At 42.5% G+C, this 21,856-nt stretch overlaps 1 protein-coding gene across 3 annotated transcripts in view; it reads right to left on the bottom strand.

The window, feature by feature from the left end:
- Positions 1 to 4,084: 4,084 nt before the first annotated feature.
- The window catches only part of sntb1 (syntrophin, basic 1), a 75,337-nt gene continuing 57,565 nt past the window's right edge, over positions 4,085 to 21,856 (bottom strand). Inside the window, exons 4-7 of one of the 3 annotated variants that reach the window (XR_011674518.1) lie at positions 20,794 to 20,930; positions 19,048 to 19,244; positions 7,947 to 8,361; positions 4,085 to 4,786 (exon numbers count right to left, since the gene is read on the bottom strand). Coding sequence is in view for 2 of the 3 variants with exons in the window: in XM_071395791.1 (XP_071251892.1) it covers positions 4,697 to 4,789; positions 7,947 to 8,161; positions 19,048 to 19,244; positions 20,794 to 20,930 (642 nt within the window). In the remaining variant the exon portion in view is untranslated. Of the gene's footprint in view, positions 4,790 to 7,946; positions 8,362 to 19,047; positions 19,245 to 20,793; positions 20,931 to 21,856 lie in introns of all 3 variants that reach the window. The other 2 variants (XM_071395792.1, XM_071395791.1) reach the window with 2 other exon arrangements.

Raw genomic sequence — 21,856 nt, forward strand, 5'->3', positions numbered from 1 at the left:
TGTGCGTACTACGACTGTTCTGTGCAGTACAACACTGTCAGGTTCTAGTGACGTAACATGAGTCTATCTAGGTTCACAGCAGGAACAAATGCAAAGCCAACAGAGAATGTCACTTTCTCTCACACATATGAACAAAACAATGCTTTCAAAATCAGAACTGTACTCCCTCAGTCCTCACTATTCTATACCCCCCTCAGTCCTCACTACTCTTTAACCCCCTCAGTCCTCACTACTCTTTAACCCCCTCAGTCCTCACTATTCTATACCCCCCTCAGTCCTCACTATTCTATACCCCACTCAGTCCTCACTACTCTTTAACCCCCTCAGTCCTCACTACTCTTTAACCCCCTCAGTCCTCACTACTCTTTAACCCCCTCAGTCCTCACTATTCTATACCCCCCTCAGTCCTCACTATTCTATACCCTCCTCAGTCCTCATTATTCTATACCCCCCTCAGTCCTCACTATTCTATACCCCCCTCAGTCCTCACTATTCTATACCCCCCTCAGTCCTCACTATTCTATACCCCCCTCAGTCCTCACTATTCTATACCCTCCTCAGTCCTCATTATTCTATACCCCCCTCAGTCCTCACTATTCTATACCCCCCCCCCAGTCCTCACTATTCTATAGCCCCCTCAGTCCTCACTATGCTATACCCCCCTCAGTCCTCACTACTCTTTAACCCCCTCAGTCCTCACTATTCTATACCCCCCTCAGTCCTCACTATTCTATACCCTCCTCAGTCCTCATTATTCTATACCCCCCTCAGTCCTCACTATTCTATACCCCCCCTCAGTCCTCACTATTCTATACCCCCCCTCAGTCCTCACGATTATATACCCCCCTCAGTCCTCACTATTCTATACCTCCCTCAGTCCTCACTATTCTATACCTCCCTCAGTCCTCACTATTCTATACCCCCCTCAGTCCTCACTATTCTATACCCTCCTCAGTCCTCATTATTCTATACCCCCCTCAGTCCTCACTACTCTTTACCCCCCCCAGTCCTCACTATTCTATACCCCCCTCAGTCCTCACTATTCTATACCCCCCTCAGTCCTCACTATTCTATACCCCCCTCAGTCCTCACTATTCTATACCCCCCTCAGTCCTCACTATTCTATACCCCCCTCAGTCCTCACTACTCTTTACCCCCCCCAGTCCTCACTATTCTATACCCCCCTCAGTCCTCACTACTCTATACCCCCCTCAGTCCTCACTATTCTATACCCCCCTCAGTCCTCACTACTCTATACCCCCCTCAGTCCTCACTATTCTATACCCCCCTCAGTCCTCTCCCCTGGCCAAGAGCATGAAAGGGATGATGGGAACTGAACTGGAGGTCGAGACGCTCCTCTCTCCCCTGGCCAAGAGCATGAAAGGGATGATGGGAACTGAACTGGGGGTTGAGCCTCTCTGGTTAGCAACCTTGGGACCTGATCCATTCTGAGGGGGCTTTGTTTCCTCCTCTGGCCTGGGTGCCAGTCTGTTCCTGCTCTACTGCCAAACATCAGACAGGCATCCAGGCTAACAATGCTCCCCTATAGGTGCTCCACACCCCCTATTGTGTTTTGGTCTCATGATTCATCCCACCACAGGCCACCCAATTAGACTAAGGTAAGGGTTGGACTTAAACAATTATTTTGGGATAACTACCAAGCATTCTATTTGTCATGGTATAAATATAGCATCTTCAATATCTAGCTCCCTCTTGGTTAGGTCCTTATTGTAAAAGAGAACCTGTTCTCAATGACTTAAGGCAAAAAACTATATAAGTAAATATTAGTACAGAATTACTGAGTTAGGTCTAGGTCTGTCCTCATTAGTGATATTCAAAACCTGCTCCTTCTATTAAACTTAACAGCAGGACCAGCCACCCTCAGTCATGATAGAGGAAAGTTGGAGTTATTAAACGAATTAGTGGAGGTGAAATCAGATCAGTGATTTGGACTCATGTAATAAAACAAGCAAGGAGAGTGAGTTTGTCCAAACCTTAACCCCAAACCCTTAAGCCTAACATAGCATTTTAACAAATCCAGGACATAAAACAAGTCCTGACTTTTCTAAATTGTTCTTGTTTGCCTATTTTATCAGGACATTGTGGTGACTTGTCAGGACAGTGTGGTCCTGATAAGGTAGGAAAACATGTACACACATTTTGTTCTTCTATCCTCGTGGGGACCTACAATTGATTTCCATTCAAAATCCTACTTCCCCCCTAAACCTAACCCTAATTCTAAACCTAATCCTAATCCTAGACCTAATTCTGAACCTAACCCCTACGTTTAGAATAGCCTTTGTCACACACACACACACTTGCTTACACACACACACACTCACTGTATTCCTAGGAAGGGGCAGGCCGCTGGGAGACGGCGCCCTCAGGACAACAACAAAGGCCACACTAATTGCTGATTTAATTTGGAAAGTCTCCAGCAGTTGATTTCTATAAGTTGGCATCCAGAAAGTCTATCGATGCCCTTTGTGTTTGATTAGATGGGCTGAATGATGGCTTCAAGCTGTGGACAGTGGCTCTGAACAGCTCTGACGCTGAACAACAGGTTGTGTGTGAGTGGCTCGGATGCCTGCTCCTTACTCAGTGGCATGTAAACCCCAGTCAGAAGGTGTGTTGTGCTTCTTTGGTGAATTCTCTGCTGAGCTAGTCTATTCTATTATACTCTATTATATTATAGTGTATTATAGTCATTATATTATAGTGTATTATAGTCATTATATTATATTATAGTCATTATATTATAGTCATATATTATAGTCTATTCTATTTTAGTATATTCTACTCTATTCTATTTTAGTATATTCTACTCTATTCTATTATAGTCTATTCTATTTTAGTATATTCTATTCTATTATAGTCTGTTCTATTTTAGTATATTCTACTCTATTATATTATAGTCTTCTATTTTAGTATATTCTACTCTATTCTATTATAGTCTGTTCTATTTTAGTATATTCTACTCTATTCTATTATAGTCTACTCTATTTTAGTCTATTCTACTCTATTATATTATATTCTATTTTAGTATATTCTACTCTATTCTATTATAGTCTTATATTCTACTCTATTCTATTATAGTCTACTCTATTTTAGTCTATTCTACTCTATTCTATTATAGTCTACTCTATTTTAGTATATTCTACTCTATTATATTATAGTCTTATATTCTACTCTATTCTATTTTAGTATATTCTACTCTATTATATTCTACTCTTATATTATAGTCTTATATTCTACTCTATTCTATTATAGTATATTCTACTCTATTCTATTATAGTATATTCTACTCTATTCTATTATAGTATATTCTACTCTATTCTATTTTAGTATATTCTACTCTATTCTATTATAGTCTACTCTATTTTAGTCTATTCTACTCTATTCTATTATAGTCTACTCTATTTTAGTATATTTTACTCTATTATATTATAGTCTTATATTCTACTCTATTCTATTTTAGTATATTCTACTCTATTATATTATAGTCTTATATTCTACTCTATTATATTATAGTCTTATATTCTACTCTATTCTATTATAGTATATTCTACTCTATTCTATTATAGTATATTCTACTCTATTCTATTATAGTATATTCTACTCTATTCTATTATAGTATATTCTACTCTATTATATTATAGTCTTATATTCTACTCTATTCTATTTTAGTATATTCTACTCTATTATATTATAGTCTTATATTCTACTCTATTATATTATAGTCTTATATTCTACTCTATTCTATTATAGTATATTCTACTCTATTCTATTATAGTATATTCTACTCTATTCTATTATAGTATATTCTACTCTATTCTATTTTAGTCTATTCTACTCTATTGTATGGAATGGGCCATCCCAAGGTGCAGTGTGTTGAAGTGTTTTGACATTGTAATTGTCATATTCCATTCATTCGATGCTCCCCATTCCTCCACAAGTGAAGCCATTGTTTGGACAGAGACGTGAACACATTTCAGAGGGCGTGTTTTGTGGCATGTTGGTTTGATTGGTTCTTGTTGAGAAAATACAGTGAACACCAGTTAGACCACAAGAAATACAAAGACAATCCAGAAATATGTCATTTATGTGCATCATTAACAGAGTTCAAATAAAACTAAGCCTTGAATTATAATAGCTGCCAAAGGCGTAAGACAATTCAAATTTTCAAGCAGCCTTTACAAGCTTTTTCACCGTAACTTTTTAATATAACAGTAATCGCTGAATTATTTGCAGACAGAGATAGCCGAATAAACAATTAGCGTAGGATGGATGGATGCTAGATAGATAATACTTCCAGTATGTTTTTAGTACCAAAACAATAGATTATTGTTCTTGTACAGCTTAACGATTTGAACAAAACAATTTCTTCTGCTGTAACTGATCTTTTACGCTCTCACTATGATGTCATCGGTAATGCATGTGTTTCTATAAATATACAAATCAACTCATTCAAGTTTTTGAAACATGATCCATTCATTTTGAGCTGTTTGTGTGGACTTTGAAATCAGGGTATATCCTGTGTCTAGTTCACTGCACATCACAGTCCTTGTTCTCGTAGTTCAGTTATAAGCCATGTCCTCCTCTGTTCTGTACACTCCACTGTGGAACTCGGGGACACTCCACTCTAGCAGTCTGGAACAGTTCAGTCCTTGTGGTCCGTCGGTGGTAAACATAACCTTTATGCTACCAGGCCGAGTCTGGCGATCTTTGCCGAGAGGAATGAGTGGAGGATGAAGACGATAGGCTTTGGGCACGAGTGGAGGTCCAGCTGCTGAACATAGAACAGGAGAGAATGTTAGATGTTACATTACAGTTCCATGAGTTCTATTCTATTACAGTTCCATGAGTTCTAATGGTGAGTTCCATGAGTTCTATTCTATTACAGTTCCATGAGTTCTAATGGTGAGTTCCATTAGTTCTATTCTATTACAGTTCCATGAGTTCTAATGGTGAGTTCCATTAGTTCTATTCTATTACGGTTCCATGAGTTCTAATGGTGAGTTCCATCAGTTCTATTCTATTACGGTTCCATGAGTTCTAATGGTGAGTTCCATTAGTTCTATTCTATTACAGTTCCATGAGTTCTAATGGTGAGTTCCATTAGTTTTATTCTATTCCAGTTCCATGAGTTCTAATGGTGAGTTCCATTAGTTCTATTCTATTACGGTTCCATGAGTTCTAATGGTGAGTTCCATTAGTTCTATTCTATTACGGTTCCATGAGTTCTAATGGTGAGTTCCATCAGTTCTATTCTATTACAGTTCCATGAGTTCTAATGGTGAGTTCCATCAGTTCTATTCTATTACAGTTCCATGAGTTCTAATGGTGAGTTCCATCAGTTCTATTCTATTACAGTTCCATGAGTTCTAATGGTGAGTTCCATTAGTTCTATTCTATTACAGTTCCATGGGTTCTAATGGTGAGTTCCATCAGTTCAATTCTATTACAGTTCCATCAGTTCTATTCTATTACAGTTCCATGAGTTCTAATGGTGAGTTCCATTAGTTCTATTCTATTACAGTTCCATTAGTTATATTCTATTACAGTTCCATGAGTTCTAATGGTGAGTTCCATTAGTTCTATTCTATTACAGTTCCATGAGTTCTAATGGTGAGTTCCATTAGTTCTATTCTATTACAGTTCCATTAGTTATATTCTATTACAGTTCCATGAGTTCTAATGGTGAGTTCCATTAGTTCTATTCTATTACGGTTCCATGAGTTCTAATGGTGAGTTCCATCAGTTCTATTCTATTACAGTTCCATTAGTTATATTCTATTACAGTTCCATGAGTTCTAATGGTGAGTTCCATTAGTTCTATTCTATTACGGTTCCATGAGTTCTAATGGTGAGTTCCATCAGTTCTATTCTATTACAGTTCCATGAGTTCTAATGGTGAGTTCCATTAGTTCTATTCTATTACAGTTCCATGAGTTCTAATGGTGAGTTCCATTAGTTATATTCTATTACAGTTCCATTAGTTATATTCTATTACAGTTCCATGAGTTCTAATGGTGAGTTCCATTAGTTCTATTCTATTACAGTTCCATTAGTTATATTCTATTACAGTTCCATGAGTTCTAATGGTGAGTTCCATTAGTTCTATTCTATTACGGTTCCATGAGTTCTAATGGTGAGTTCCATCAGTTCTATTCTATTACAGTTCCATGAGTTCTAATGGTGAGTTCCATTAGTTCTATTCTATTACAGTTCCATGAGTTCTAATGGTGAGTTCCATCAGTTCTATTCTATTACAGTTCCATGAGTTCTAATGGTGAGTTCCATTAGTTCTATTCTATTACGGTTCCATGAGTTCTAATGGTGAGTTCCATTAGTTCTATTCTATTACAGTTCCATTAGTTCTATTCTATTACAGTTCCATGAGTTCTAATGGTGAGTTCCATTAGTTTTATTCTATTATAGTTCCATGAGTTCTAATGGTGAGTTCCATTAAGTTCCATGAGTTCTATTCTATAACAGTTCCATGAGTTCTAATGGTGAGTTCCATCAGTTCTATTCTATTACAGTTCCATGCGTTCTAATGGTGAGTTCCATTAGTTCTATTCTATTATAGTTCCATGAGTTCTAATGGTGAGTTCCATTAGTTCTATTCTATTACGGTTCCATGAGTTCTAATGGTGAGTTCCATTAGTTTTATTCTATTACAGTTCCATGAGTTCTATTCTATAACAGTTCCATGAGTTCTAATGGTGAGTTCCATCAGTTCTATTCTATTACAGTTCCATGCGTTCTAATGGTGAGTTCCATTAGTTCTATTCTATTATAGTTCCATGAGTTCTAATGGTGAGTTCCATTAGTTCTATTCTATTACAGTTCCATGAGTTCTAATGGTGAGTTCCATTAGTTCTATTCTATTACAGTTCCATGAGTTCTAATGGTGAGTTCCATTAGTTATATTCTATTACGGTTCCATGAGTTCTAATGGTGAGTTCCATCAGTTCTATTCTATTACAGTTCCATGAGTTCTAATGTTGAGTTCCATCAGTTCTATTCTATTACAGTTCCATGAGTTCTAATGGTGAGTTCCATCAGTTCTATTCTATTACAGTTCCATGAGTTCTAATGTTGAGTTCCATCAGTTCTATTCTATTACAGTTCCATGAGTTCTAATGGTGAGTTCCATTAGTTATATTCTATTACAGTTCCATGGGTTCTAATGGTGAGTTCCATCAGTTCTATTCTATTACAGTTCCATGAGTTCTAATGGTGAGTTCCATCAGTTCTATTCTATTACGGTTCCATGAGTTCTAATGGTGAGTTCCATTAGTTCTATTCTATTACGGTTCCATGAGTTCTAATGGTGAGTTCCATTAGTTCTATTCTATTACAGTTCCATTAGTTCTATTCTATTACAGTTCCATGAGTTCTAATGGTGAGTTCCATTAGTTTTATTCTATTACAGTTCCATGAGTTCTAATGGTGAGTTCCATTAGTTTTATTCTATTACAGTTCCATGAGTTCTAATGGTGAGTTCCATTAGTTTTATTCTATTACAGTTGTGGTGTTCTGAGAGCAGAACACATCTAAACAGAGTTATTTTCATAAACAGCAGAGGGACTTGCAGGACAGTGTTTCAGTATGCCCATGTATGACTCATTTCCTGTTTAACGTATAGGGGATTCTGTGGAAACTTTTCCATCTTTACTTGTTTGTGTTCATTTAACCGTGGCTAAGTAGAGCAGAAGAGAAACTGCAATGAAATATGAGTCAACTGTTTTTTTTAATCCTCCATCATCAACTAACAGAGATGGTTGTTATGAGTGGTCCTGTCCCTAGTAGAAACAATGGTCCTGATAGGTGAATGATAACCAGGTTAATGTAGGGGAAAGGTCGCATGGTGGATCTACTGTAGTGTGGAGTATCAAGAGAAGGATGCCTTGCTTCTTGTTTAAAAGAAACACACTTACAATTTCACCCTCTTTTCCAGTGAACTCCAGGAAGAGCCTCCTGACCCCGTCGTCGGAGGACATCTTGAGGCGTTCGAAGGGGTAGCAGAGGAGAGGTTTGGCCTGGTTCTGGTTCCCCTGGTCCACCTGGTCCTCCCCCTTCTGCTCAGCCAGGACAGAGAAGCCCTGCTCGTAGTGGATCACCAGCCTGCACTCCTGGCCCTTGTACATACAGCCTGGAACAGAACAATAGAATGGGTAACAGCCTGGCCCTTGTACATACAGCCTGGAACAGAACAATAGAATGGGTAACAGCCTGGCCCTTGTACATACAGCCTGGAACAGAACAATAGAATGGGTAACAGCCTGGCCCTTGTACATACAGCCTGGAACAGAACAATAGAATGGGTAACAGCCTGGCCCTTGTACATACAGCCTGGAACAGAACAATAGAATGGGTAACAGCCTGGCCCTTGTACACACAGCCTGAAACAAGACAATATACTGGTGGGTGAATAAAGTTCCACTAACCTTTCAGTATTTTTTTTAACTGTATACACATCCCAAATCAAAGGGGGAGCTAGAGAACATGTAGGAACAGTAGGAGGGAGGACGCAGGATTCGAACCCCTGTCTCCGGGCTTGCAATATACAGTGTGTGCTTGTGCTGGGAGTGTTGCTACTAGTCCACAACAAGCTATGTACTGCTACGTCATTCCTGAACCTTGTACATCCAGCCTGTAACAGGACAACAGCTGGGTGAAAACAAGGCCCTGTCCTGGCTGTATATTAGGACTACTGCTGCTTGGTGCTAGTGGGTGGGAAATGAGTTCTGGACCAGATGTCAGCCATTTTAAATCCAGATAAGTGATTTGGCTTGTAATCGTACTTAGACAAAAAACAGACAACGGCTGTATTTCACCTTTGTTGTTTTTCTAATTAATCCCTTTTAAATTATTCTCCAGCTCTTGAGAAGAAACTACCATTTATGTAACTGCCTTGCCTATAGATGTTTTTTAATATATAATGTTGTACTCTTTGAAAGTCTGATTCCTTGTCTGTCCCGTATACAATACATTGATCTGTGTGTCAGATATATCGATTCCCATGCTGTCAATCCCAGCCCTTGCCATTGCTCCATGCTCGTCACACATGATCTCCTGTGAGCAGGGCGTAGAGCAGGACGTACCAGCTCTATTGTATCCGTGTCAACAAGCTACTTCTGAAAGGACTTTACATGTGTTCCAGTAAAGCTCTGCAAATCAAGGCTTGTGTGACTCTCTGTCAAGAGGTAACAGCCTTTTGTAAAGACTCAAGCTAAGATGGAACACTTTACTGATAAACACACACTGTTGCCTGGAAAGACAGTTTCACAAAGGACTTATCTTCTTTAGAGGGCAGTCCGAAAGGTATTGTTGTGTTAAAGGCATCGTCCGTATCATATCGTCTTCATATTGCTGTCACAACAACATTCTCTTAATACTGACTTAGAATTACCTGTGGGAAAAGGTTGTATGGAAAGGTCAGAGGTCAAACTAACATGTACCCAACTCTCTCAGGTGTTTGTGTTTTTTTTAATCCACAATAAGGAAATACTACTCCCTACCTGAAATGCTTGACCTGTGTGACTCCCACCAACAGGGAAACACACACACAAAGATGCTTTCAGTCAGACACAAAGACCCTCCATTCAGAGTGGCAAACCACAGAAACCTCCCCAAGGAAAGCAAGGTGGATCCAGTTTGGTTACTATAACTACCAGAATCCTTAAAAGGTCATTTACGGACAGAGGAACTTTTGAGTGCTTTCTAGCCCTGTAGGGTCTGGAAGTAGTTTATCCCCAAACTCTAACCCTGTAGGGTCTAGGAGTAGTTTATCCCCAAGCCCTAACCCTGTAGGGTCTAGGAGTAGTTTATCCCCAAGCTCTAACCCTGTAGGGTCTAGGAGTAGTTTATCCCCAAGCTCTAATCCTGTAGGGTCTGGGAGTAGTTTATCCCCAAGATCTAACCCTGTAGGGTCTAGGAGTAGTTTATCCCTAAGATCTAATCCTGTAGGGTCTAGGAGTAGTTTATCCCCAAGATCTAATCCTGTAGGGTCTAGGAGTAGTTTATCCCCAAGCTCTAACCCTGTAGGGTCTAGGAGTAGTTTATCCCCAAGCTCTAATCACTGTAGGGTCTAGGAGTAGTTTATCCCCAAGCCCTAACCCTGTAGGGTCTAGGAGTAGTTTATCCCCAAGCCCATGTCTATGTTAGATTTCTTTCCCACACGTGACATACAGTGTGCTATTCACTCCTTGATAGAGAGCCCTTCTCCTGCTTGTGTGCTTTAGGTGCTTAAGTTACAATATTAAGCAAACACAACTGTGATGACATCATAAACCCCTATAGTCAACAGTCTACCAAGCAAACACAACTGTGATGACATCATAAACCCCTATAGTCAACAGTCTACCAAGCAAACACAACTGTGATGAGATCATAAACCCCTATAGTCAACAGTCTACCAAGCAAACACAACTGTGATGACATCATAAACCCCTATAGTCAACAGTCTACCAAGCAAACACAACTGTGATGACATCATAAACCCCTATAGTCAACAGTCTACCAAGCAAACACAACTGTAGTCAAGTCTATCAAGCAAACACAACTGTGAGGACATCATAAACCCCTATAGTCAACAGTCTACCAAGCAAACACAACTGTAGTCAAGTCTATCAAGCAAACACAACTGTGAGGACATCATAAACCCCTATAGTCAACAGTCTACCAAGCAAACACAACTGTGATGACATCATAAACCCCTATAGTCAACAGTCTACCAAGCAAACACAACTGTGATGACATCATAAACCCCTATAGTCAACAGTCTACCAAGCAAACACAACTGTGATGACATCATAAACCCCTATAGTCAACAGTCTACCAAGCAAACACAACTGTGATGAGATCATAAACCCCTATAGTCAACAGTCTACCAAGCAAACACAACTGTGATGACATCATAAACCCCTATAGTCAACAGTCTATCAAGCAAACACAACTGTGATAACTGTGATGACATCATGAACCACTATAATCAGTCTATTAACAATACCTCTGTATTACAGACCACTGATCACAACAGGAATATGCCAGTGGATAAATACATGCCCTTAACAATAAATAAGAGACTAAATAATACATAATAAATCGTTAATACATTTTAAATAATAAAACAGCCCCTGGACAATATCTGATTCTGACCATCGCTTTATTTTGAGCCAGTTGAATAACGGTCAAGTTGGCCTCAAACGCGAAAAGCCAAATTCCTCAATATGCGTCCTAAATGGCACCACTGCGTTCGGGAATAGGGTGCCGTTTGAGACGCAGTCTCCGTAATAATCATCACTGGAATCAATGGAAACGTAGCTCCTCAGCCAAAAGAGGCCTTTTCCTCTAAAACCCCCCAATATGGCACTAGGCCCAGACCCCGACGTAGAGCTCAGCTATTCTTAGGACCAAATATTCTAATACTAATATTAACAACGTTTTCACTGTAAATAAAAGATGAAAAAGATTTTGCCAAATCTACAAATCTACACACAGTCTACAAAGACAGTCAACCACACGCTCCAGAGGTCCATAGAGGACCATAGAGGTCCATAGAAGACCATAGAGGTCAATAGAGGACCATAGAGGTCAATAGAGGTCCATAGCATGCCTCGTTCACAGATTCACAGACACTGTCCAGACATATTGTATTAGTTTCCTATTCCTAAACCTGTCCAGACATGTTGCATTAGTTTAAAATCCAATTTTATTTGTCACATACACATGGTTAGCAGATGTTAATGTGAGTGTAGCGAAATGCTTGTGCATCTAATTCCCGACAGTGCAGTAATATCTAACAAGTAATCTAACAATTCCCCAACAACTACCTAATACACACAAATCTAAAGGGGTGAATGAGAATATGTACATGTAAGTATATGGATGGCCGAGCGGCATAGGCAAGGTGCAATAGATGGTATAAAATACAGTATATACATGTGATATGAGTAATGTAAGATACGTAGACATTATTAAAGTGCCATTATTTAGAGTGCCATTGTATGAAGTGACTAGTAATCCATTTATTAAAGTGGCCAGTGATTGGGTCTCAATGTAGGCAGCAGCCTCTCTGAGTTAGTGATTGCTGTTTAGCAGTCTGATGGCCTCGAGATAGAAGCTGTTTTTCAGTCGGTCCCAGCTTTGATGCACCTGTACTGACCTCGCCTTCTGGATGGTAGCGGGGTGAACAGGCAGTGGCTCGGGTGGTTGATGTCCTTGATGATCTTTTTGGCCTTCCTGTGACATTGGGTGCTGTAGGTGTCCTGGAGGGCAGGTAGTTTGCCCCCGGTGATGCGTTGTGTAGACTGCACCACCCACTGGAGAGCCTTGCGGTTGAGGGCAGTGCAGTTGCCGTACCAGTAATACAGCCCGACAGGATGCTCTCGATTGTGCATCTGTAAAAGTTTGTCAGGGTTTTGGGTGATAAGCCAAATTTCTTCAGCCTCCTGAGGTTGAAGAGGGGCTGTTGCGCCTTCTTCACTACACTGTCTGTGTGGGTGGACCATTTCAGTTTGTCTGTGATGTGTCCCACCTTCTCCACTGGGGTCTCGTCGATGTGGATGGGGGGCTGCTCCCTCTGCTGTTTCCTCAAGTCCACCATCATCTCCTTTGTTTTGTTGACGTTGAGTGAGAGTTTTGTTTCCTGACACCACACTCTGAGTGCCCTCAGGCTGTCTCGCCGTTGTTGGTAATCAAGCTCACTAATGTTGTGTCGTTTGCAAACTTGATGATTGAGTTGGAGGTGTGCATGGCCACGCAGTCGTGGGTGAACAAGGAGTACCCGGAGGGGGCTGAGCACGCACCCTTGTGAGTCCCCAATGTTGAGGGTCAGAGAAGTGGAGATGTTGTTTCCTACCTTCACCACCTGGGGGCGGCCCGTCAGAAAGTCCAGGATCCAATTGCACACGGCGAGGTTGAGACCCTGGGCCTCTAGTTTGATGATGAGCTTGGAGGGTACTACGGTGTTGAATGCTGAGCTGTAGTCAATGAACAGCATTCTTACGTAGGTATTCCTCTTGTCCAGATGGGATAGGGCAGTGTGCAGTGGGATGGCGATTGCGTCGTTAGTGGACCTGTTGGGGCGGTATGCAAACTGAAGTAGGTCTAGGGTGGCCGGTAAGGTGGAGGTGATATGATCCTTGACTAGTCTCTCAAAGCACTTTATGATGACAGAAGTGAGTGCTACGGGGCGATAGTCATTTAGTTCAGTTATCTTTTACCTCTTGGGTACAGGAACAATGGTAGCCATCTTGAAGCATGTGGGGACAACAGACTAGGATAGGGAGCGATTGAATATGTCCGTAAACACACCAGCCAGCTGGTCTGCGCATGTTCTGAGGACGCGACTAGGGATGCCGTCTAGGCCAGCAGCCTTGCGAGGGTTAACACGTTTAAATGTTTTACTCACGTCAGCCACGAAGATGGGGGGGGGGGGGACACAGTCCTTGGTAGCGGGCCGCGACAGTGGCACTGTATTATCCTCAAAGCAAAGAAGGTGTTTAGTTTGTCTGGAAGCGTGACGTCGGTGTCCGTGACGTGGCTGGTTTTCTTTTTGTAGTCCATGATTTCCTGTAGACCCTGCCACATACGTCTCGTGTCTGAGCCGTTGAACTGCGACTCCACCTCGTCCCTGTACTGTCATTTCGCTTGTTTGATTGCCTTGCAGAGGGAATAACTACACTGTTTATATTCAGTCATATTCCCAGACCTCTTTCCATGGTTAAATGTGGTGGATCGCACTTTCAGTTTTGCACGAATGCCGCCATCCATTCACGGTTTCTGGTTAGGGTAGGTTTTAATAGTCACAGCGGGTACAACATCTCCAATGCACTTCTTTATAAACACACAGAATCAGCATATAGGTCGATGTTGTTCTCTGAGGCCGACCGAAACATATTCCAGTCTGCGTGATCAAATCAATCTTGAAGCGTGGCTTCTGATTGGTCAGACCAGCATTGAATGGTTCTCGTTACTGGTACATCCTGTTTGAGTTTCAGCCTATAAGACGGTAGAAGCAAGATGGCGTCGTGGTCGGATTTGCTGAAGGGAGGGCGGGGGAGGGATTTGTATGCATCACGGAAGTTAGAGTAGCAGTGGTCGAGTGTATTGCCCATGCGCGTAGCATAATCAATATGCTGGTAGAATTTAGGTTGCCTTGTTCTCAAATTTGCTTTGTTAAAATCTCCAGCTACAATAAATGCAGCCTCAGGATGTATGGTTTCCAGTTTGCATATAGTCCAGTGAAGTTCCTTGATGGCCATCTTGGTGTCTGCTTGAGGGGGAATGTACACAGCTGTGACTATAACTGACGAGAATTCTCTTGGTAGGTAACATTTGATTGTAAGGAATTCTTTGTCGGGTGAACAGAAGGACTTGAGTTCCTGTATGTTGTTATGATTACACCATGAGTTGTTAATCATAAAGCATTCACCCCCGCCCTTCCTCTTCCCAGAGAGGTGTTTATCTCTGTCGGCGCGATGCATGGAGAAGCCCGGTCGCGGAACTGATTCCGAAAACATATCCCGAGAGAGCCATGTTTCCGTGAAACAGAGAATGTTACAATCTCTGATGTCTCTGTGGAAGGCAACCGTTGCTCGAATTTCGTCTACCTTGTTGTCAAGAGACTGGACATTGGCTAGTAGTATACTCGGGAGCGGTGGGCGAAGTGCACGTCTACAGAACCTGACCAGGTGGCTGCTTCGTCTGCCCCTTCCGCGTCACCGTTGTTTTGGGTCGACTACTGGAATTAGATCCATTATCCTGGTTGGTGGTCCGAACAGAGGATCCGCTTCGGGAAAGTTGTATTCCTGGTCATAATGTTGGTTGACGTTGACGTTGCTTATATCCAATAGTTCTTCCCGGGGTAACAATGTAAGAATGATGCCATGTCACAATAAGTGAAGTGATATATTATCCATTCCTAAAGAGCTCTTAGTGAAAACAACATATTTGACGTGGTTCCCTGAGTCACTGGATCAGTAACAACATGTATGACATAGTTCCCTCAGACACTGGATCAGTAACAACATGTATGACATAGTTCCCTCAGACACTGGATCAGTAACAACATGTTTGACATAGTTCCCTCAGACACTGGATCAGTAACAACATGTATGACATAGTTCCCTCAGTCACTGGATCAGTAACAACATGTATGACATAGTTCCCTCAGTCACTGGATCAGTAACAACATGTATGACATAGTTCCCTCAGTCACTGGATCAGTAACAACATGTATGACATAGTTCCCTCAGTCACTGGATCAGTAACAACATGTATGACATAGTTCCCTCAGACACTGGATCAGTAACAACATGTATGACATAGTTCCCTCAGACACTGGATCAGTAACAACATGTATGACATAGTTCCCTCAGACACTGGATCAGTAACAACATGTATGACATAGTTCCCTCAGTCACTGGATCAGTAACATGTATGACATAGTTCCCTCAGACACTGGATCAGTAACATGTATGACATAGTTCCCTCAGACACTGGATCAGTAACAACATGTATGACATAGTTCCCTCAGTCACTGGATCAGTAACAACATGTATGACATAGTTCCCTCAGTCACTGGATCAGTAACAACATGTATGACATAGTTCCCTCAGTCACTGGATCAGTAACAACATGTATGACATAGTTCCCTCGGACACTGGATCAGTAACAACATGTTTGACATAGTTCCCTCAGTCACTGGATCAGTAACAACATGTATGACATAGTTCCCTCAGTCACTGGATCAGTAACAACATGTATGACATAGTTCCCTCAGTCACTGGATCAGTAACAACATGTATGACATAGTTCCCTCAGTCACTGGATCAGTAACAACATGTATGACATAGTTCCCTCAGTCACTGGATCAGTAACAACATGTATGACATAGTTCCCTCAGTCACTGGATCAGTAACAACATGTATGACATAGTTCCCTCAGACACTGGATCAGTAACAACATGTATGACATAGTTCCCTCAGTCACTGGATCAGTAACAACATGTATGACATAGTTCCCTCAGACACTGGATCAGTAACAACATGTATGACATAGTTCCCTCAGACACTGGATCAGTAACATGTTTGACATAGTTCCCTCAGTCACTGGATCAGTAACAACATGTATGACATAGTTCCCTCAGACACTGGATATGTAACAACATGTATGACATAGTTCCCTCAGTCACTGGATCAGTAACAACATGTATGACATAGTTCCCTCAGACACTGGATCAGTAACAACATGTATGACATAGTTCCCTCAGACACTGGATCAGTAACAACATGTATGACATAGTTCCCTCAGACACTGGATCAGTAACAACATGTATGACATAGTTCCCTCAGACACTGGATCAGTAACAACATGTATGACATAGTTCCCTCAGACACTGGATCAGTAACAACATGTTGTGACATAGTTCCCTCAGACACTGGATCAGTAACAACATGTTTGACATAGTTCCCTCAGACACTGGATCAGTAACAACATGTATGACATAGTTCCCTCAGACACTGGATCAGTAACAACATGTATGACATAGTTCCCTCAGACACTGGATCAGTAACAACATGTATGACATAGTTCCCTCAGACACTGGATCAGTAACAACATGTATGACATAGTTCCCTCAGTCACTGGATCAGTAACATGTATGACATAGTTCCCTCAGTCACTGGATCAGTAACAACATGTTGTGACATAGTTCCCTCAGTCACTGGATCAGTAACAACATGTTGTGACATAGTTCCCTCAGTCACTGGATCAGTAACAACATGTTGTGACATAGTTCCCTCAGTCACTGGATCAGTAACAACATGTATGACATAGTTCCCTCAGTCACTGGATCAGTAACAACATGTTTGACATAGTTCCCTCAGTCACTGGATCAGTAACAACATGTTTGACATAGTTCCCTCAGTCACTGGATCAGTAGTGGTACTCACTGGTAGTGACTTGGTTAATCAAGGCTTTAGCTCAGCGGGCTCACACAGTCTTATAGCAGGGTCGGTGTAGTGGTACTCACTGGTAGTGACTTGGTTAATCAAGGCTTTAGCTCAGCGGGCTCACACAGTCTTATAGCAGGGTCGGTGTAGTGGTACTCACTGGTAGTGACTTGGTTAATCAAGGCTTTAGCTCAGCGGGCTCACACAGTCTTATAGCAGGGTCGGTGTAGTGGTACTCACTGGTAGTGACTTGGTTAATCAAGGCTTTAGCTCAGCGGGCTCACACAGTCTTATAGCAGGGTCGGTGTAGTGGTACTCACTGGTAGTGACTTGGTTAATCAAGGCTTTAGCTCAGCGGGCTCACACAGTCTTATAGCAGGGTCGGTGTAGTGGTACTCACTGGTAGTGACTTGGTTAATCAAGGCTTTAGCTCAGCGGGCTCACACAGTCTTATAGCAGGGTCGGTGTAGTGGTACTCACTGGTAGTGACTTGGTTAATCAAGGCTTTAGCTCAGCGGGCTCACACAGTCTTCTAGCAGGGTCGGTGTAGTGGTACTCACTGGTAGTGACTTGGTTAATCAAGGCTTTAGCTCAGTGGGCTCACACAGTCTTATAGCAGGGTCGGTGTAGTGGTACTCACTGGTAGTGACTTGGTTAATCAAGGCTTTAGCTCAGCGGGCTCACACAGTCTTATAGCAGGGTCGGTGTAGTGGTACTCACTGGTAGTGACTTGGTTAATCAAGGCTTTAGCTCAGCGGGCTCACACAGTCTTATAGCAGGGTCGGTGTAGTGGTACTCACTGGTAGTGACTTGGTTAATCAAGGCTTTAGCTCAGCGGGCTCACACAGTCTTATAGCAGGGTCGGTGTAGTGGTACTCACTGGTAGTGACTTGGTTAATCAAGGCTTTAGCTCAGCGGGCTCACACAGTCTTATAGCAGGGTCGGTGTAGTGGTACTCACTGGTAGTGACTTGGTTAATCAAGGCTTTAGCTCAGCGGGCTCACACAGTCTTATAGCAGGGTCGGTGTAGTGGTACTCACTGGTAGTGACTTGGTTAATCAAGGCTTTAGCTCAGCGGGCTCACACAGTCTTATAGCAGGGTCGGTGTAGTGGTACTCACTGGTAGTGACTTGGTTAATCAAGGCTTTAGCTCAGCGGGCTCACACAGTCTTATAGCAGGGTCGGTGTAGTGGTACTCACTGGTAGTGACTTGGTTAATCAAGGCTTTAGCTCAGCGGGCTCACACAGTCTTATAGCAGGGTCGGTGTAGTGGTACTCACTGGTAGTGACTTGGTTAATCAAGGCTTTAGCTCAGCGGGCTCACACAGTCTTATAGCAGGGTCGGTGTAGTGGTACTCACTGGTAGTGACTTGGTTAATCAAGGCTTTAGCTCAGCGGGCTCACACAGTCTTATAGCAGGGTCGGTGTAGTGGTACTCACTGGTAGTGACTTGGTTAATCAAGGCTTTAGCTCAGCGGGCTCACACAGTCTTATAGCAGGGTCGGTGTAGTGGTACTCACTGGTAGTGACTTGGTTAATCAAGGCTTTAGCTCAGCGGGCTCACACAGTCTTATAGCAGGGTCGGTGTAGTGGTACTCACTGGTAGTGACTTGGTTAATCAAGGCTTTAGCTCAGTGGGCTCACACAGTCTTATAGCAGGGTCGGTGTAGTGGTACTCACTGGTAGTGACTTGGTTAATCAAGGCTTTAGCTCAGTGGGCTCACACAGTCTTATAGCAGGGTCGGTGTAGTGGTACTCACTGGTAGTGACTTGGTTAATCAAGGCTTTAGCTCAGTGGGCTCACACAGTCTTATAGCAGGGTCGGTGTAGTGGTACTCACTGGTAGTGACTTGGTTAATCAAGGCTTTAGCTCAGTGGGCTCACACAGTCTTATAGCAGGGTCGGTGTAGTGGTACTCACTGGTAGTGACTTGGTTAATCAAGGCTTTAGCTCAGCGGGCTCACACAGTCTTATAGCAGGGTCGGTGTAGTGGTACTCACTGGTAGTGACTTGGTTAATCAAGGCTTTAGCTCAGTGGGCTCACACAGTCTTATAGCAGGGTCGGTGTAGTGGTACTCACTGGTAGTGACTTCTTTGATCATCTGGGCAGAAGAGTGACAGCCTGTAACGATGTGCCTGGTCCACAGTGAAAGGTCCTGACAGGTCTCAGCTCTGAACAGGTGGGCCTCGATGCCCAGTCTGGTTCCTGTACGTGTGGCGAAGGACAGCTCCACCCCCGGCTGGGGAGAGCCTCGGTCGGGACCAGAGTGCACCAGCCTACAGACAGACACACATTCTGTTATAAGTGCCTGCTGTTGAGAGAGACTAGCTAGTCAGTGCTGTAACTATATAACCCTTCACACCAAGGACATAAAGGTGTAATAATTGATAACATGATAAAGAGTAACAGAGTTCTTGGCTGTGTTCAGTAATGGAAACATGTTGTGGACGTGTCCTCCAGCGCCACCTCATCTTTCACGTGTTTTCTGCACCATGAGGCCAATAGAGGGTAGATGTGTTCTGATTATTGCTTGGCCAATAGAGGGTAGATGTGTTCTGATTATTGCTTGGCCAATAGAGGGTAGGCGTGTTCTGATTATTGCTTGGCCAATAGAGGGTAGGCGTGTTCTGATTAGTGCTTGGCCAATAGAGGGTAGGCGTGTTCTGATTATTGCTTGGCCAATAGAGGGTAGGCGTGTTCTGATTAGTGCTTGGCCAATAGAGGGTAGGTGTGTTCTGATTATTGCTTGGCCAATAGAGTGTAGGCGTGTTCTGATTATTGCTTGGCCAATAGATGGTAGATGTGTTCTGATTATTACTTGGCCAATAGAGGGTAGATATATTCTGATTATTGCTTGGCCAATAGAGGGTAGGTGTCTTCTGATTATTGCTTGGCCAATAGAGGGTAGATGTGTTCTGATTATTGCTTGGCCAATAGAGGGTAGATATCTTCTGATTATTGCTTGGCCAATAGAGGGTAGATATCTTCTGATTATTGCTTGGCCAATAGAGGGTAGATATCTTCTGATTATTGCTTGGCCAATAGAGGGTAGGCGTGTTCTGATTATTGCTTGGCCAATAGAGTGTAGGCGTGTTCTGATTATTGCTTGGCCAATAGAGGGTATGTGGGTTCTGAACATTGCTTGGCCAATAGAGGGCAGGTGTGTTCTGAACATTGCTTGGCCAATAGAGGGCAGGTGTGTTCTGAACATTGCTTGGCCAATAGAGGATAGGCGTGTTCTGATTATTGCTTGGCCAATAGAGTGTAGGCGTGTTCTGATTATTGCTTGGCCAATAGAGTGTAGGCGTGTTCTGATTATTGCTTGGCCAATAGATGGTAGATGTGTTCTGATTATTACTTGGCCAATAGAGGGTAGGTGTGTTCTGATTATTGCTTGGCCAATAGAGGGTATGTGGGTTCTGAACATTGCTTGGCCAGTAGAGGGCAGGTGTGTTCTGAACATTGCTTGGCCAATAGAGGATAGGCGTGTTCTGATTATTGCTTGGCCAATAGAGGGCAGGTGTGTTCTGATTATTGCTTGGCCAATAGAGGGTAGATGTGTTCTGATTATTGCTTGGCCAATAGAGGGTAGATGTGTTCTGATTATTGCTTGGCCAATAGAGGGTAGGCGTGTTTGGAGTGGCGGAGGATTATCATGTGGTTATGGTTGGGTTGTTCAGGGTGGATGCTACTAACCATGTGGCTAAGATAAGATAAATGTGTTTTGCTATTTGACTAGCAGGAAGACGGTGTCTTCTGCTTACTGTGTGGATAGCAGCAGCTATTTGTCTTGTGGCTAGTAGAGAGAGGGTGTGTGTAGCGTACCGTGTAGCTAACAGTGGGTATGTGTGTGCAGGGCTGTGCCAGGATGCCTTCATGCGTGGAAGGCTGTGATAGAGGAGCAGGTCTTTCTCTGTCACCATCACCAGCACTGGCTTCCACTGCTGCTTCTCATTCTCTGTCTGGGAGAAAACACACCACACCGTGTTAGAATACTCTCTGTCTAGGAGAAAACACACCACACTGTGTTAGAATACTCTCTGTCTGGGAGAAAACACACCACACAGTGTTAGAATATTCTCTGTCTAGGAGAAAACACACCACACCGTGTTAGAATATTCTCTGTCTGGGAGAAAACACACCACACCGTGTTAGAATACTCTCTGTCTGGGAGAAAACACACCACACAGTGTTAGAATATTCTCTGTCTGTGAGAAAACACACCACACAGTGTTAGAATATTCTCTGTCTGTGAGAAAACACACCACACAGTGTTAGAATATTCTCTGTCTGGGAGAAAACACACCACATAGTGTTAGAATACTCTCTGTCTGTGAGAAAACACACCACACAGTGTTAGAATATTCTCTGTCTGGGAGAAAACACACCACACCGTGTTAGAATATTCTCTGTCTGGGAGAAAACACACCACACAGTGTTAGAATATTCTCTGTCTGGGAGAAAACACACCACACTGTGTTAGAATACTCTCTGTCTGGGAGAAAACACACCACACTGTGTTAGAATACTCTCTGTCTGGGAGAAAACACACCACACAGTGTTAGAATACTCTCTGTCTGGGAGAAAACACACCACACAGTGTTAGAATATTCTCTGTCTAGGAGAAAACACACCACACTGTGTTAGAATACTCTCTGTCTGTGAGAAAACACACCACACAGTGTTAGAATACTCTCTGTCTGTGAGAAAACACACCCCACTGTGTTAGAATACTCTCTGTCTGTGAGAAAACACACCACACAGTGTTAGAATACTCTCTGTCTGTGAGAAAACACACCACACTGTGTTAGAATATTCTCTGTCTAGGAGAAAACACACCACACAGTGTTAGAATACTCTCTGTCTGGGAGAAAACACACCACACAGT

The sequence above is a fragment of the Salvelinus alpinus genome, chromosome 4 (genome assembly GCF_045679555.1).
Source record: "Salvelinus alpinus chromosome 4, SLU_Salpinus.1, whole genome shotgun sequence".
Classification (NCBI taxonomy): Eukaryota; Metazoa; Chordata; class Actinopteri; order Salmoniformes; family Salmonidae; genus Salvelinus; species Salvelinus alpinus.